This window comes from Solanum stenotomum, chromosome 12 (assembly GCF_019186545.1).
Source record: "Solanum stenotomum isolate F172 chromosome 12, ASM1918654v1, whole genome shotgun sequence".
Lineage (NCBI taxonomy): Eukaryota > Viridiplantae > Streptophyta > Magnoliopsida > Solanales > Solanaceae > Solanum > Solanum stenotomum.
Window position 1 is genome coordinate 19681140 of NC_064293.1, and position 15983 is coordinate 19697122.

Below are 15983 nucleotides of genomic sequence, written 5' to 3' on the forward strand. Positions count from 1 at the left end.
ATTCCCTCCCCATTATCCCTTCCCTTACCCCCAATTTTTTAAAGAAACACATAGTGGAGTAGGAAAATGGTGCAAGATTTTAGTGTTAGGTTTCAAGACCTAAGTTACTGCCTTGAAATATTATCAACTTTGAAGTAATCTCTTTGAAGCCAACGATATATCCAGAACAAAATCTCTATCTCATAAAAATATAGGTTAAGATATATGTGCATCTTATACATTTCAGACTTCATTTATAAAGTTATATATATGGAGTATATTGTTGGAATGATCAATGGTTTGAATTTTGAAATACAGGCAATCGCAACCAATTGGATCTGAGGCGTAATCGATGAAACTGATTTTTTCAAAATCCCTTTAATCTTGTGGCCTTAAACATGTTTCATGGAAACTTAGTATCAAAAACAGACTAAAAAAGAGAACAAGTCATTGATCTCTTTAAGACCAAGCTAAGGAATTAATAATTATTTTGGAGTAGCTATTTTTAAGGTGTACAATTGACATTTAGCGGGAAAAAAAGAGAATTTTTTTTTAGCATGGACCATGGGCCATGGGCAGTTATTGATGCGATTGATACTTATCAGTAGCGCAATCATTAGGTATTGAGCACTATTTTTGTCCAGACATGAGCTACGACACCGCCAAAGAGGTAAATTAAAGCTTCTTGTACGCCACAAAAACATCCATCCGATTATCCTACACTTGTTGTATACTGTTGCAAAATTCTGCAAGAGAAGCTTCATTTGATTTCGTCGTACAGGACATGATCCGATAAAATTGAAACCATACAGAGTGCTAAAATTAATTAGAAGATGCGGAGCATGGCGAGTTCAGTCTCATCCAAAGGCATTGCTGCCATTGTTGGTGTGGGCCCAAAACTCGGCCGTTCAATCGCCCGCAAGTTCGCCCACGAAGGCTATACCGTTGCTATCCTTGCCCGTGACTTAGGTTCGTGTTCTCTCTTACATCTATCTTTTTGGTAGAAAGTACGGCTCTAGAGTGAATTCTGTAAGTTCAATTAAATTCATTATTTTTTAGTTGAAGTTTGTAAATATCATGTATGCAAAAAGAATTTAAATCATAAATTCGCCTAGTTCTGTCATTTGGTATATATATGACTAAATCAGAGTCACATGATTTTAATAGTGCAATTTAGTAATTTATTGGTACAGGTAGATTATCAAGATTTGCTGATGAGATAGCTAGAGAAGAGAAAGCGCAGGTGTTTGCAATCCGTATCGATTGTTCAGATTCTCGAAGCATAAGAGAGGCATTCGAGGGAGTTCTATCACTTGGCTTTGTGGAAGTGTTGGTTTACAATGCACACCAACCAACATCTTGGCACCCAACAAACTTCACAGACATTAAAGTTGAACAATTTCAGAAATCTCTCGCTGTCTCCTCCGTCGGCGCCTTTCACTGCGCTCAACAGGTCTCTTCTTTTTTTTACATACCACATATTCCTAGCTAATTATGTACGTACGTGAGACGAATTTAATTCTATACATCAATTCAAAATTCAAATTAAGTACCACTGATGAACAGCATGATCACCTTGTTTCAGTTTCTGGTTTCAAATTTTTGGTATTGAAAATGTCAGGTACTTCTAGGTATGGTGGAAAGAGGAAGAGGGACAATTCTTTTCACCGGTTGTTCAGCTTCTCTTAGTGGTATAGCCGGTTATTCTGAATTATGTACGTGATGATCATCATAATTAATTTTCTTTTACTTACTCTTTTCATTTTTATTTACAATTCAAAATTAGGACTCAAATTAAACTAATGTTGTTTTCGATATGGATATGTCAGGCTGTGGAAAGTTTGCAATGAGAGGCCTATCCCAATGTCTGGCAAAGGAGTTTCAACCTCTTGGAGTACACGTGGCGCATGTCATCATTCACGGTATCGTCGGCGCACCCGCCCGGTTAGTCTGTTTGCTCTCTCTAAGATTCTATTTTTACTTCTTCTTTTTTTTTTTGCTTCGTTAAGATTCTACCTCATTTTCGAAAAGAAAATCTTCATAGTTTAATTGATTGATTATTTGAATTTTCATGAAAAGAAAGAAAAAAAAAAAAACAACATTCCACGAGATGCAAGGAATCCTTTAGCTGTATTTATATATGTAACAATGACAACTCATTCCTTTTGCTGGGATATTTTTTTGGGAATATATGTAGCTTATTCATAATCCCATAAGATTAGAGAGAGAAAGCAACATGGCATATATATGCTGTTCTACCTGACTCAGCATATAAAATATCTGACAGCTTATTTTGAAGAAAAAAAACGTGCTAAAAGAAAATCACTAGAAGTTGTTTGTGTCTGAATATGGCTTTTCTCAAAAGTTTGAGGAAAATCTACTTCTTAGGTTTTGAAAAACCGTTTTTACTATTTTTTAGAATCACTAATCTTCTTCCAAAAATTTGATCAAATACCTTAAGAAAAAAAATACTTTTGACCTTCTAAAAACTTGATCAAAACGGGTTATTAAGAGCTATACATTTTTACCAAGAATGATACGTTTAATTACCTGTATTACCTTATAGATCATCTGATTTTAACTTAAAATGTTGAGTGTATTTATTATGAAGTTTATTATAACAGGGGGGCAATAGCGTCAAGTTCGCAACAGAGGTTGTTGGTTGGGGAACAAGAGCAGCAACAAACCGGAGAGGTGTTAATGGACCCAAATGGGCTGGCCCAGACCTACTGGCATTTGCATATCCAAGATCGATCTGCTTGGACCCAAGAGATTGATCTCCACCCCTCCAACCAATCATACATCTAAAGATCAAATCAATAGTGTTATTAATTTTAGAGGTGTGAAATTAAATTATCCTCTATTTTTACTACCTTTTATTAACTACAAAAAGGGCATGATATGTGTTTTATAGACATTTTTTTTTTATTATAAGAGTGTGAGTGATTTATTGTGAAATTTAGTTAATTTGGATTGGCAGTGTAATAAGAATAGTTATTGGATTTTACTTGTATGCATTAATAATTTTTATTTTTTTGGTTATTTTGCATATATATATATTTTCAAATAGTTAGTTCGGTTTGTTACTGTTATTTTATTTGTAGGGTTAAGTGGCATAATAGTATAAAAAATTGTAGCTGTCAGTAACACCTTGGTTGTTGATGTATTGTATTGTTAATTTAAATACAATGTGTTTTGATTATTATTTAGATTTTATTGCATCGTATCGTTTAAATTCATCGTTAGATAACGTTTGTAACAATTGATTTGGTGTGATCACATTGTTATCCTAATATTTTCTTCTTATTTTGTCTCTATTTATTATTTAATAATGATATTTTTATCACTTATCCTACCTTTTCATAGTAGCTCTATCATGTATACATTACTTTTCTTGTAGGTTTATCATTCAACTTGTTGATATGTAACGTTATATAAATAAAGGCGGAGCTAGGCGGGGTTCTTGGGTTTGGATGAACCCAGTAACTTTTTCATAGACCATGTATTTGTACTAGAAAATTAAATAAATATATATATATATATATATATGTATATATTTTTATTTATTTATTTATTTATTTATTTTTTTATTTTTTTTTATTTTTTTTTAATAAAAACATATAAATAAGTTAACGAATCCAATCCAATAAGAAAAAAGGTAAATTACACATTTGGCTGGTTGCTAAAAAATAATATCCTGTAGTAAAAACATTTCCTTGCCAAATATATAGAAAGCATCACACTGTTTTGCTAAATATATATATAGGTAAATATTTTTATGATGAGTGGCTATTTATGTCACTTTCAGCGGGAAGAGAAGGCATATGATTTGGGGGGCAGATGTTGCATGGCTAGAATAGGAATTCGTGTTGTAATAGAGAACACACAAAGGCACTTTCTTCGATAATCTACTTTCTCCGTCTATTTTTAATTATCACAATTTTCTTTTTTAGTGTCAAATGATAAAAACTTTGACTAATATTTTATGATGTATTTTTTCTCAAATTGATATATAAAAAATTACAATTCATAGTACGTTTCCTACAGTGTTAAAGTATCTAAATTTTTTTGTTTAAAAGTGAATTGATGAGGAAACTCAAAAGAAAAAGAAACCATCGAGTGTCAAATGATATGTCATCTAAGATAGTACCGTGTCTCTAATTATTTGTCCATTTTTTCTTTTATAATTATCTCTAATTATTTGTTCATTTTGACAAATTAAGAAAGGACAAAATAATTTTACTTATTATATCCTCAATTAATTACTTTGAAAAAGATAGAACTTCTTGAAAATCTTAAATTTTTAATCCATCAATTTCATAACTAATAGAAATAAAATAATAAACTCATTATATCAATAATTATTTTCTTAATAAGATATGTCAATTTAAAAGTTGACGAGTAATATGGCATAGGAAGTATTGAACAACCAAAACAAATAATTAGCCGTCATTTTCTGGTCCATCCATTTTTATTTTTTTTGTCGCTTAACGACTTATAAATGATTTCACTCATCAAGTCAATCCTCATTCCCAATACAGTATTTTGCCCTGGCTTTTCATTTTGGCTATTTCTTTTTTATGAAAATTTCTAATATGACATATACTATATTAATAATTTTGAGTTATAGCAGTATATTTAGACTTTTAAATTATAATATTAAAAATTTCAGGTTGTAACAGATTATTAAAAAAAAGGGTTACTTTTAATAATTAAAAACATTTGATTTAAAAAGAATAAAAAGATTTTTAAAAAATTAAAATAAAACGTTTCTGAAGGAAAAAATGAAAAAAACGAAAATAGGGGTGGCAATTAAATTTGAATTAATTTAAGATAATTATTAATTAGCATAAATTAAGGAATTTCAAACTAATTAAGAATATTCAGTTTCTTTAATTCACTCCAATTTGTTAAAATTAATTTAATAATCTGATTTTATCCATTTTTCTTTCACGTTTCTCTCTCTTCGATTTTCTTCCAAAAATTGTCACTGGCGACAAATTGATTTTTTTTTTGTTTGAAAAAACCTATTTTTTTTGTGATGGACAGCTACGTATCAATATTAATTAAACATGGCGGAAGATGGGTTGTTTCAGGTGAGTATCTTTTAATTGTTTACCATTTTTATTTGGATTTCAGTGAAATAAAAAAAAAGCGAAACTGTAAATCGTCACTATATTGAATGTGATATGTTTTTTGTATATACAATACGTTTTGTTCATAATACTTATTAGTTGTTGTGAAATTGTAATATTAGTGATTTTCTTGGTAAGTTTCTGTTTTTTGGTAGTGATTTAGTGTCACCATATTATTGATTACTGGTTTTTTTTCTTGGGAAGTTTCTGTAATATTATTGATTACTGGTTTTTTTTCGTGAAAAAATAAATTAAAATGCATAGTTTTGAATGAATTTGTTAGTGTAAGTGTAATGAATTTGGTACGAAAGTGTCTTCACTAATGTGGAAAAAAGGTTGTTTAGAATTTTGAAGAATTGTATGACAATTGTTTTAAGTTGATATGAAAGTGTGTTAACTACTTAGTAAAAAAAGTTATTTTGAATTTTGAATAAGTGTATTAAAAATGTTTTAAGTTGGTATGAAATGTGAAATGTTATTGTTTATATAAGTTTTATCAATTATGTATAAATTTGTGTGAAAGAATGAACTATTTGGTATGAGAAATGTATAAATTTGGTATAAATGATGATTGTATGTATGAAGTTTGTATTAAGTAGGTATGAAATCTAAATTTTTTTTTATAATGAAATATGTTTGTAGTGTCGTGCTGATAATTGTTCCTGGATGATGAACTCATCATGTTTGAATAAATCAAAGCTATTTAAAATCAGAAAGTACTGTGTGGAACACACTTGTTCCGTTAGAGATAGAGTGTATGCAAGGCGTCAGGGAATAACTAACGTAGTAGCTGTTTTAATAATGGATAAATTTATTGATCCATCGACTGTATACACTCCCAAAGATATAGCGGAAGACGTGTTGAAAGTGCATGATGTTGCGCTAACATACATGCAGGCCTGGAGAGCTAAAGAAAAGGCGATAAAATTGGTGCGTGGAGATCCAGCCGAGTCATATGCCAAACTTCCAGGTTTTTTTTATAACTAAATTTTGTATTTTATATTATTGATTGAATTGGTATGAATTTTAACAATGCAACAATCTGGCATGCAGTTTGTTTACAGATTGAATTTCCATTATCCATTTGGTTTCCTTTCTGTATCCAATTAATATCCATTTTGTATCTAATTTAAATATAATTGGTGTCCATTTTGTATCNGTGGAGATCCAGCCGAGTCATATGCCAAACTTCCAGGTTTTTTTTATAACTAAATTTTGTATTTTATATTATTGATTGAATTGGTGTGAATTTTAACAATGCAACAATCTGGCATGCAGTTTGTTTACAGATTGAATTTTCATTATCCATTTGGTTTCCTTTCTGTATCCAATTACTATCCATTTTGTATCTAATTTGAATATAATTGGTGTCCATTTTGTATCCAATAGTATATTTGTTGTGTTGTAATGTTCAGCTATCTAATTATAAAATTAATTGTAAAAACTGGAAAACTTCCAGGTTATTTATACATATTGGAGCAGACATATCCTAGTTCGATTTTAAAATTAGAAAGGACGAAATGTGATAAATTCTTATATGCATTTGTTGCATTAGAAGCATGTATTAGAGGTTGGGAATATTGTAGGCCAATTGTAGCTGTTGATGGGGCAGCTTTAAGAGGCTCATATGGTGGTACAATGTTGATGGCAAGCACTATGGATTCAGAGATAGTTTTTGAATTTTTTACATTTATAATCAACAATAAATATGATATAAGGTGTGTTTTAAATTTGTATGATGTTTTTTTTAATTGATGCATCAGGTCACATACTTCCACTTGCTTATGCCATAGTGGATTCTGAGAATGATGTATCATGGACCTGGTTCTTTGAATAGTTTAGGGAAACATATGGAAAAAGGGAAAACATGTGTTTTATGTCAGATAGAAACTAGAGCATATGGAAAGGGACTGCCAGAGTATATCTTGGATTGGAACATTTTGCTTGCATATGACACTTATGCTATAATGTTTTGAAGAACTTTCATAGGAATACTGAAGATTTGAATAAGCTATTTTTTACAATGGCAAAGGCTTATAAATACAACAATTTGAGGCGATTATGCAAAGAATAGACCAGATAGATCTAAGAATAAGAGATTATTTATATGATATCGGGTATAGCAAATGGTCAAGAGCTTATTCAAAATGTAAGCAAATATGGACCATGACTTCAAACATAGCCGAATCTTTGAATAATGTTAACAGGATAGCAAGGAGGTTGCCAGTGATTTCACTTCTTGAATTTATGAGGGTAATAGTTCAAAGATGGATTCATAAGCACAACGAGGAGGCTGCAAAAACTAGATCAGAGCTTACAAAAAAATATGATCTTATGCTCCAGAAAAGTATTGCTTTGTCTAGCAGTATGAGGGTATGATTGTTCCTTTATTCATTATTATTTAAATGTATTCATGTATGCAATTAGTATGATTATTGAATTAATTTTGAATATTTTTGTGTGTTAGGTAATACCATCAACAGTTGATATGCATGCTGTTGTTGGTGGACCAAAGCGGTACATAGTAAACTTAAACACTAAGATGTGTAGTTGCGGAAGATTTCAAAATGATGAGATACCGTGCGGGCATGGAATAGCAGTTCTTAGATACAGAAGACTGCATGAAATATATTACTACTCTTCTTTTTATAGCCTGAAGAATTTTCAAGATACATATGTCATCCATGCTGAACTTCTCCCATGTGAGAGTACATGGGATATACCAAATAATGTTTCAGAGCCTAAATTGATGTCGCCCGGTCTAAAGAGAACAGTAGAAAGACCGCAACTTGAATGCTGGAAGGGGTTTGCTGATGTAAATTCAAAAGGTCTAAAGTTACTTGCAGTAAATGTCGTCAAGTTGGCCACAACATGACGACATGTTCAAATTATCCTGTGCAAAAAAAATGATTATTTATTTGTTTAGACTATATAAAATTTTAATTTTATTTTGTCTTTTAGACTCATGTTTTGTTTTGATATGAAACATAATTGGTGTGAAATGCATTATAACTAAGTGTTTAATATACTGTTCATTTTTTATACGCGATGCATTCATTAATCATACAAATTGCATACTGTTGGAAATAAAATTTATTTCAGTTTAATATATAAGATAGTGTTAATATTAGTGATAATTATACAAGGTAATTATGGAATGCATTTGGTATCCTGAGTAATTAATGTAGTTTATCATGAATATTAATTTGGTTTTCAACTGGTGTCCTATTATAAATGAAATTAAAACAATCTTTATACCAATCTTATTTAGGTGTCATTCAAATACTAACTTCAGTTTATATCACACATATATATACCAACGAAAATCAATTTCATGTAAACATTCATTAATTTCGTATAAACATTCATACCATTTGTGTATCAATATTTTATCACAATTCATACAATATCCAACAATCAAACATTAAAGTCAGAGGCATACATTTATTAATCAGATTTCATACACGTTTCATCCAAAAATATGTTTAGAATATAAAGTAAGCATAATGTGATATATTTAGAAAAAATTCGCTAGTTTAAAAATTAATCCAATTTCATACACGTTTGACAATTAATAGACAAATCGCTATTTTCATACAAATTTAATAATTCATATCATATACACAATTAATAGATAGTCACACCAATGTTAAAACACAATCCATACCATTATATCACAATTCATACAGTACCTAACATTCAAACATTAATTTTTTGATACTAATTATAAGACAAAGTTGGTTCATGATCTCTAAATTTGTATTATGTTTTCGTCTAGTTAGTAATACACATTAATATCATTAAGTCTAAATGTTGAATCAAATTGGTATGCAATCTGTATAAAACTGACATCCCGTAAAATGGTATATTCAATGTGTAATATATTCCCCAAATAGTGAATCCAACTGGTATGAAGTCTGTATATAACTGGCATCCCGACAAATGATAATTCATTTGTAGATGATATCTGACTGAATTAAACATATGATATTATATATCATCATATATTTTAACACAAAAAATTGTCCTAAAGTTGAAAAAAAGAAATGTTGTTCTAAAAAAGTAGAAGGTGCAATAGACTATATCTAATTTCTTGTCCGTTGTCTTGGTGTAGGATAATTGGTGGTATCCAGAACATGTTCTTTTGCTCTGCGAGATCCACCAAATTTGCTAGCAACCGTACCAGTAACTTCACTCTCACTGATCGCGCCATCCTCATTCTTTATTTTTCCATAATGCCATAGGATTATGGCATACCTTTGACGATGATACTTTGCATCGATATCAATAGAACGCATATCAAAAATATCATTACTGATGTATTCAGCAAATAGACATGTGTATAAACCACAATCACTGAAAAAATGAAAAAAAATAAGAAAGAAAAAATATTTTAAGAAATAAATTAATTTAACTTTTCTAATGAAATCAGTAAAGTATAGAAATACGTACTTTGAACTATCTTCTTGTTGAGGAGCATGCATCATATGCTTGATATCAAGTGGATCGGATTGAGACTTGTGTACATAATTAGGGAGTTTATTGGCATACAGATCAAGCGTTTTACCATAAAATTCTGTGCTGGTCAAAAATAGTGGTATCATTGTTGCAAATTTACCAACTGCTTCATTTACTTTCTTGGTGTGAACAGATCCTCCCTTCATCGAGTCGTATACATGTAGACATTTAAGCTTGATTCTGAATACAATAAAAAAATCAGTGAAATTTCTCATTAATATTGACAGGAATAATGACATCGTCAACATTGTCCCAAGGAATGTTGGCAAGCAGTTTGAAGCCTCTAATGCACTGTCTAACATCGTGGTCGAGAAATGGATCTCATGTCGCAATTTGACTCTCTCCATTGTTTCTCAATGTTATCAACCCACGTCATAAACCAACAGTCAACCGTACTGTATGATAGTGGTATGGGAGAGTACTTTGCCTTCTTTCGCAGATAATACATAATGGTATTAACATTCTGTTAACATTTAAAAATTCATTAAAAAATGTTTCAAATATATACAGAATGCATATAAATTTCATTCTACCATCATGTTTAGTGCATTGTTCATGAAAGTATATTTTTATTCCAAATTCATTCAAAAATCATATCAAATGCATACATGAACACTGTATACCAAGTTTATTCATAAATCATTCAATATGCATACAACATGGATATGTATATTTTAAAATATATTTTAAACAAAAACTACAAATATAATTACAACAATCTGGAATACGAGTTTTAAATTAACTATTTAAAAGGTTGATATATAAGACTTACCCCATCTTCCCAAGGCCTACCAGGTTTAACCATTATGTTGAAAAAATCCTTTTCTGCAACTTTGACAACACCAAAGTCCATTTGAGGTTCAAAACTATCTTTGAGCTTTGAATAAGCAGATTTCCTGTGAATAGTAAGACTATACTAAAAACAGTGTATACAAATTGATTGGATTATATTGAAAGAAAAAAAATTGCTTTATTTTTTATTTACACATACCTGCCACGCCTAGATGAGACATCTTTGAAAACCCATTTGTTAAACTCATCGATCAACTCAGTTGCAACCTCAAACCCATTGTGACTTTCAAACGGATGTTTAATACGAAATAAAATAGGAACTCTTCTTGAACTGCTTTCGCCTTCTGACAACCGAATATACGGAGATGTGTCATACTTGCCGGGGTTCCTATTTCTTGGTTGCACATCTGGGGTTGTATTAGCATTTAGAATTGGATCAAGTGCAACAATCTGTGTCATAATAAAATCTGAATAATAATCCGATGTTGGTGATTTTGAATTTGATGATTCAGGTATGTCAGCATTAAAAACAACACCAACTATTTGGTCATTTGACTTCTGAGCTTCATCTATATATTAAAAAAAATAATGTTAAACAAACTTTGAAAGTGAATATACATATCATAATAAGATTGAAATTCATACCATCCGTGTTTGAAGTATGAGTGTATTCCCTCATTGAAACTAAAGGCTGATCCATTGGAGCTTTTTCAGATTCTTCAACATGTTGATGGGCATCATCCTAATGCATGACATAATATAAAATCCAATCATAAAATAATGCAAAAAAACTGTCTCATATAAAATTTATACAAGATTAATACAAAGTTTAAACAAACAACAATAACATGTCACTAATATTGCCTTTCACATATTTAATACTGTATTAATACCAAAATTGAACCAACATAAAAAATTGAACAATAACAGTTAAAACATTATTAATACAAAAAATTAATAAAAATTTTATAACACCACTAACAAAACTGAAAAATCATATCAATTTAATACAAATATTAAACAGACAAAACTGAAAAATATTAAACAAATAGAGACTGTATAAAAATTTGGTCATACCAATTTAATATCAATATTAAACAGACAGAAATTGGAAAATCATGCATAAAATTTGGTCATACCAAAATAATACTAACTTAAGTCTAAATTTGTACATTTCATACTTACTTGCACATACACACTTCATATCATGATACACCAACTGTTTCAATTTTTTAACTTGTAAAACCATTTAATACCTGTTGGTGGGTTGCTTGTGATGATTGACCTCTTGAAGACCTAATCTCCTCAATTATCAATTTTGTCGAATTGTCGACATATGCTTTCATGTCGGTCATGTGCTTGTCAACCTTATCAATAGATGTAGACATATATGTTAAACATTAAAATAGTACAGAAAAATAATTAATAAAAATTAATTGAAAAGGGATTGAAAAATAACATTATCTTTCAGTTCTTTCAACTCCATCTGAACCTGTCATTAAACATTGAAAGGGTGGATAAATTCTTTGTAACATGGTAAAAAAAATATTAAATCATAATTTTTAATTGTATACCTCCACAATTTTCTTTTTCAACTCTACATACTTTTCGTCGAAGTCAACATCGTGCCTTTCTGATGTTGCTTGATCTTCTGCCTCATGGTGACTAGAAGATTGATGCAAATTGATATGATCCATGACATTTATCTCTTCGTCAGTAAGCACTATGTTTTTGAATTTATGTTGTGATAACAAAATAAGATGTGAGAACTAAAATTTATAAAAAAAAATGTAATAACTTATAATTAGTAAAGGACAATAACTAAAAGATAACTTGGTTGTCATGTGTTCTGAAAATCGTATTCTTTAAGTCATCGAAAAAAATACTCTCATTCGATGTCTTTCAATTGAGAATACGCGGTGTGACATTTGAAACACGGATAGCAACTGTGTTGTCAAAAGAATGACAACACTCATAAAACCAAACCTGCAACGCTATATGGAATTGACTGAATTTGAATGACGTAGGATTCTTTCCCAACCTACGGCTGCAAGCTTTAAGAGTTAATATAAAACATTCATTGCCCCATGGGAAGTTGACATATTGACCAGACTTAACCAAATCAAAATACAATTTAGGAATGGTTGTTTTTTAGGCCTCCGAATCAGTCAAAAATGAAGTAATGAAGTACAGAATGACAATTTTTAAACGGTCTTCAGTCTCAAAAAAGTTAGCATGTTTAAACTTATTGAAAAAGTCTAACTTAGGGACTTTGGTCATATCCCCAAAATATTTTAAGATAAGTCTATTGGGATTATACGGATCTGAAAAAAAATCAGTAAGAAGTCCACATTTAAGACCAGTTATCGCTGCAAATTTCTTGATTCCAAAACGTAATTATGTACCGTTTATTTTCACGACAAACATGTCGTCTCTGACATTTTCATATTCAAGAATCATCAAATGTCGCAACAGTTGACATTGAATCTTTATGTGGTGTATGTCATAAAATACACCAAAGCGTGTTTGTTCGAGAAATTGTTGAAACCTCTCTTGCTCGAGGAAATCCAGCAGATCACCAAAAACATTCATGTTTGTACATGAAGCCGAGTGTGTGTATATCTTCCTTGCCTATAAAATAAAATTGTTTATACTAAATTAAAACACACTTCATACAAATGTTATTCAAGTTTCATTCCAGCAGAAACTATAGGTTAAAAATAGTTATAATTAAATTATATCATATAAATTAAATAAAAAATAAATCAAAATCATATGAACATTGATAAAAAAATAATATAAAAGTATGTTCATACAAATATTATTCATGTTTCATACACATGCATATACATAAATTTTAGTACTGCCATATTTATAAATAAAATTCACACCAATTTTATTCAAACATCATACCAACTTCATTTGCACTGTTGCATTCATCAATCTATTTTCATAAATTTATCTCATTACGCTAACAATAATTTAACAATTTTAATACATTAATGGATAAATTGAAAAATAAACCTTCTTAATAGGAAAAATCCCAATTTCATATCAATATTATTCTAAATTTATACAAAACAAAGTAATTAAACAATTCATATAATTTTATTCGCATCAATTTAATAATTCATACCATATACAAAATTAATAGACAATCCCACCAATGTTAATACACAATTCATACCATTCGCATACCAATATTGTATCAAAATACATACAAAATCCAACAATCAAACATTAACCTCATATCCATACACATTTTATTCATATTTCGAACAATTTTCACACATACAAACGTTTCGAAAACAACAATAAGCATAATGTGATATAAAAAAATCACTATTTTGTCTAATGTGAAAATAAATTAAATAAAGTACTTACCCTAACAACTTTTTTGTGTTTTTTGGATGTTGGTATTTCTGATTCCTTCTTTTTTGTTGTACTTCTTGTTGATGGTTTTGAAGATTCAGCAACTTCTACATTTGTTGTTTTTTTTTTCTTTTTTGCTTCACTAACAAAATCAGAATCAGATTCAGAAGGGGTTTCAACAATTTTCCCCTTCCTGTTCTTCCCCTTTTGATTTGCCGAAGTCGCCCTTTTCTTTGCTTCATTTTTTTTCTCTTTTTTATCTTTCAACTGAGATGAACCACACGTCGCCGAAATTTCAGCAATTTTAGGCGGGGGTTTGAGTTAATATATTGAAAGTTGGAACATGAACTTCATCAATAGAAGTTCCTTCAACCGATTTGGCACTCTTTCGAGGCGTTTCATTGTGTTTCTTAGACATGATGATGATGAGAAACGTAACGAGAGAGACAATTGTGGAGTTAGGGTATTGGGGTTGTGAGAAAGATTGGATGGACGGTTGTGAGTGTGGTGTAGTGGAGTGGTGAGGAAGATGAGAGTGGAAATTGTGAATATGGGGTAGTGGGGTGGTGGCGTGTAGAAACTGATAGGCGTGGGTAGGCGGGGAACTGTGATTGGTGTATGAGATATTTGGAGTGTAACGGTAAACAAGGAAGTCTAATCAATGTAAATCCCTAAATTCGTGTAACTAATAATTTTGATTTTAAAAAAGGAACTGCAATTAAATTAGTTTGCTATTAATAATTAATAATATAAAAATATAAAGAGATTAATCATTTTTAAATAATTTTTAAATAAAGTTAAATTTAAGTTATATGTTATAACCCGTAAATAAACTGTTACAAGGAAGAATTTTTTAAGAGTGTGTTTAAAACTTATAATAGTGTCCCTTAAATGTGTATATGGTGTGATTTTTCCTTCTTTTTTCGACCTACTTTGAAATCTACTTCCTTCGTTCCATTTTATATGTCAAATCTTTTTATAAATAGTTAATTTATAATATTTGTCATTTCATAAAATCAATGCATAAAATATCATATTGTTCTTTTTTTTACCCTTGTGAGTTATTATCCTTGAAAATATACATTTGACCCACTTAAAAAAGTTAAGTAAATAATTCATGTTCATTGGTTAAATTAATTAATCAAAATAAATAATTCATATTCATTGATTGAAAACTTGAGTTTCAAAAAAATTAAATAAGGGTAGAAAGGTAAAGTTACATAATTTCTTAATGCAAGTACAATGTAAAAAGGTGATATATAAAATGAGACGGAGAAAGTATAATTTTTCTCACATCTATTATGAAAATAATGTTCGTCAATATTTTTTATTGTTGTTTTGTCAACATAGTTGTTTATTGAATTTTTTTGACATTTAAGATATTCTAAGTGGAAGTTAAAAATTCAAGACCATGCGTTCGATGTCGCCTGGTGTAATTTCTTTAGCTTTAACTGAAGGCCGCAAAAGGTCAAATAAGAACGAAAGTTCAGTGATTATATGATCCATAACAGTTTTATTCATTTTTGGGTTTGGAGTTGTGGGGGGTTCTATATGGTCAAATTGACATGAAATGTTCTTGTTAAGACGCACTCCCTCCATTCCATATTAATTAAATTTTTGATGTGTTTCACACCCTTTAAGAAAAGTAGATTAAGACATAAATTGAACATAGTTTTTCATTTTTACCCTTATTAAGTATTGTCAAATTTATTGAAGTCATCACATTGAAAATTCAAATGAAGGGAAAAATTGGAAGGGTAGTCTAAAGTAGTCTTGAAAACTGAACAATTAAGTTAATTTGAAAAATGAAAAATACCTCAAAAATTCAATTAATATGAAATGGAGGGATTGTCATATTGATAATAAATACACAATTTTTTCATTCAAATTGTAATCCTCGTGAAGATAGAGGTTCAATTCATTCTTTCTTTAATTACAAGAAAGGCTTATACAGACAAATTTAGAAGCCCAATTAATGTGCCAAAGAACTTCAACCATTTTGATGGAGATTTAAGTAAGGCTAATAATAGCCCAATTTAAACTGTCCTTTTACTGAAAAAAGAATTAATAATCTTAGAGGTAATACACTCTTTAGTTCATTGCTTTTCCAAACAAGTTTGTTAAGTAAAAAAGCAATCAAACAAAAAGAGAATACTAACTACCAATTTTTAGTTAGTTTCAATAAAA

General features: G+C 29.9%; 1 protein-coding gene across 1 annotated transcript; it reads left to right on the forward strand.

The window, feature by feature from the left end:
• The first annotated feature begins 622 nt into the window (after nucleotides 1-622).
• Nucleotides 623-3018, forward strand: LOC125848301 (uncharacterized). The gene is made up of 5 exons (XM_049528156.1): nucleotides 623-948; nucleotides 1173-1432; nucleotides 1601-1694; nucleotides 1809-1923; nucleotides 2604-3018. Exons 1-5 carry the CDS (start codon nucleotides 813-815, stop codon nucleotides 2785-2787), a joined length of 789 nt encoding a protein of 262 aa, XP_049384113.1. The 5' UTR covers nucleotides 623-812; the 3' UTR covers nucleotides 2788-3018.
• The last annotated feature ends 12965 nt before the right edge of the window (nucleotides 3019-15983 follow it).

Excerpts from the sequence above, each read along its gene's own strand:
- LOC125848301 (XM_049528156.1), top strand. The coding sequence starts at position 813 with ATGCGGAGCATGGCGAGTTCAGTCTCATCCAAAGGCATTGCTGCCATT. Across the intron at positions 949-1,172 it reads TATCCTTGCCCGTGACTTAG|GTAGATTATCAAGATTTGCT; the intron begins GTTCGTGTTCTC and ends TTATTGGTACAG. Across the intron at positions 1,433-1,600 it reads CCTTTCACTGCGCTCAACAG|GTACTTCTAGGTATGGTGGA; the intron begins GTCTCTTCTTTT and ends TGAAAATGTCAG.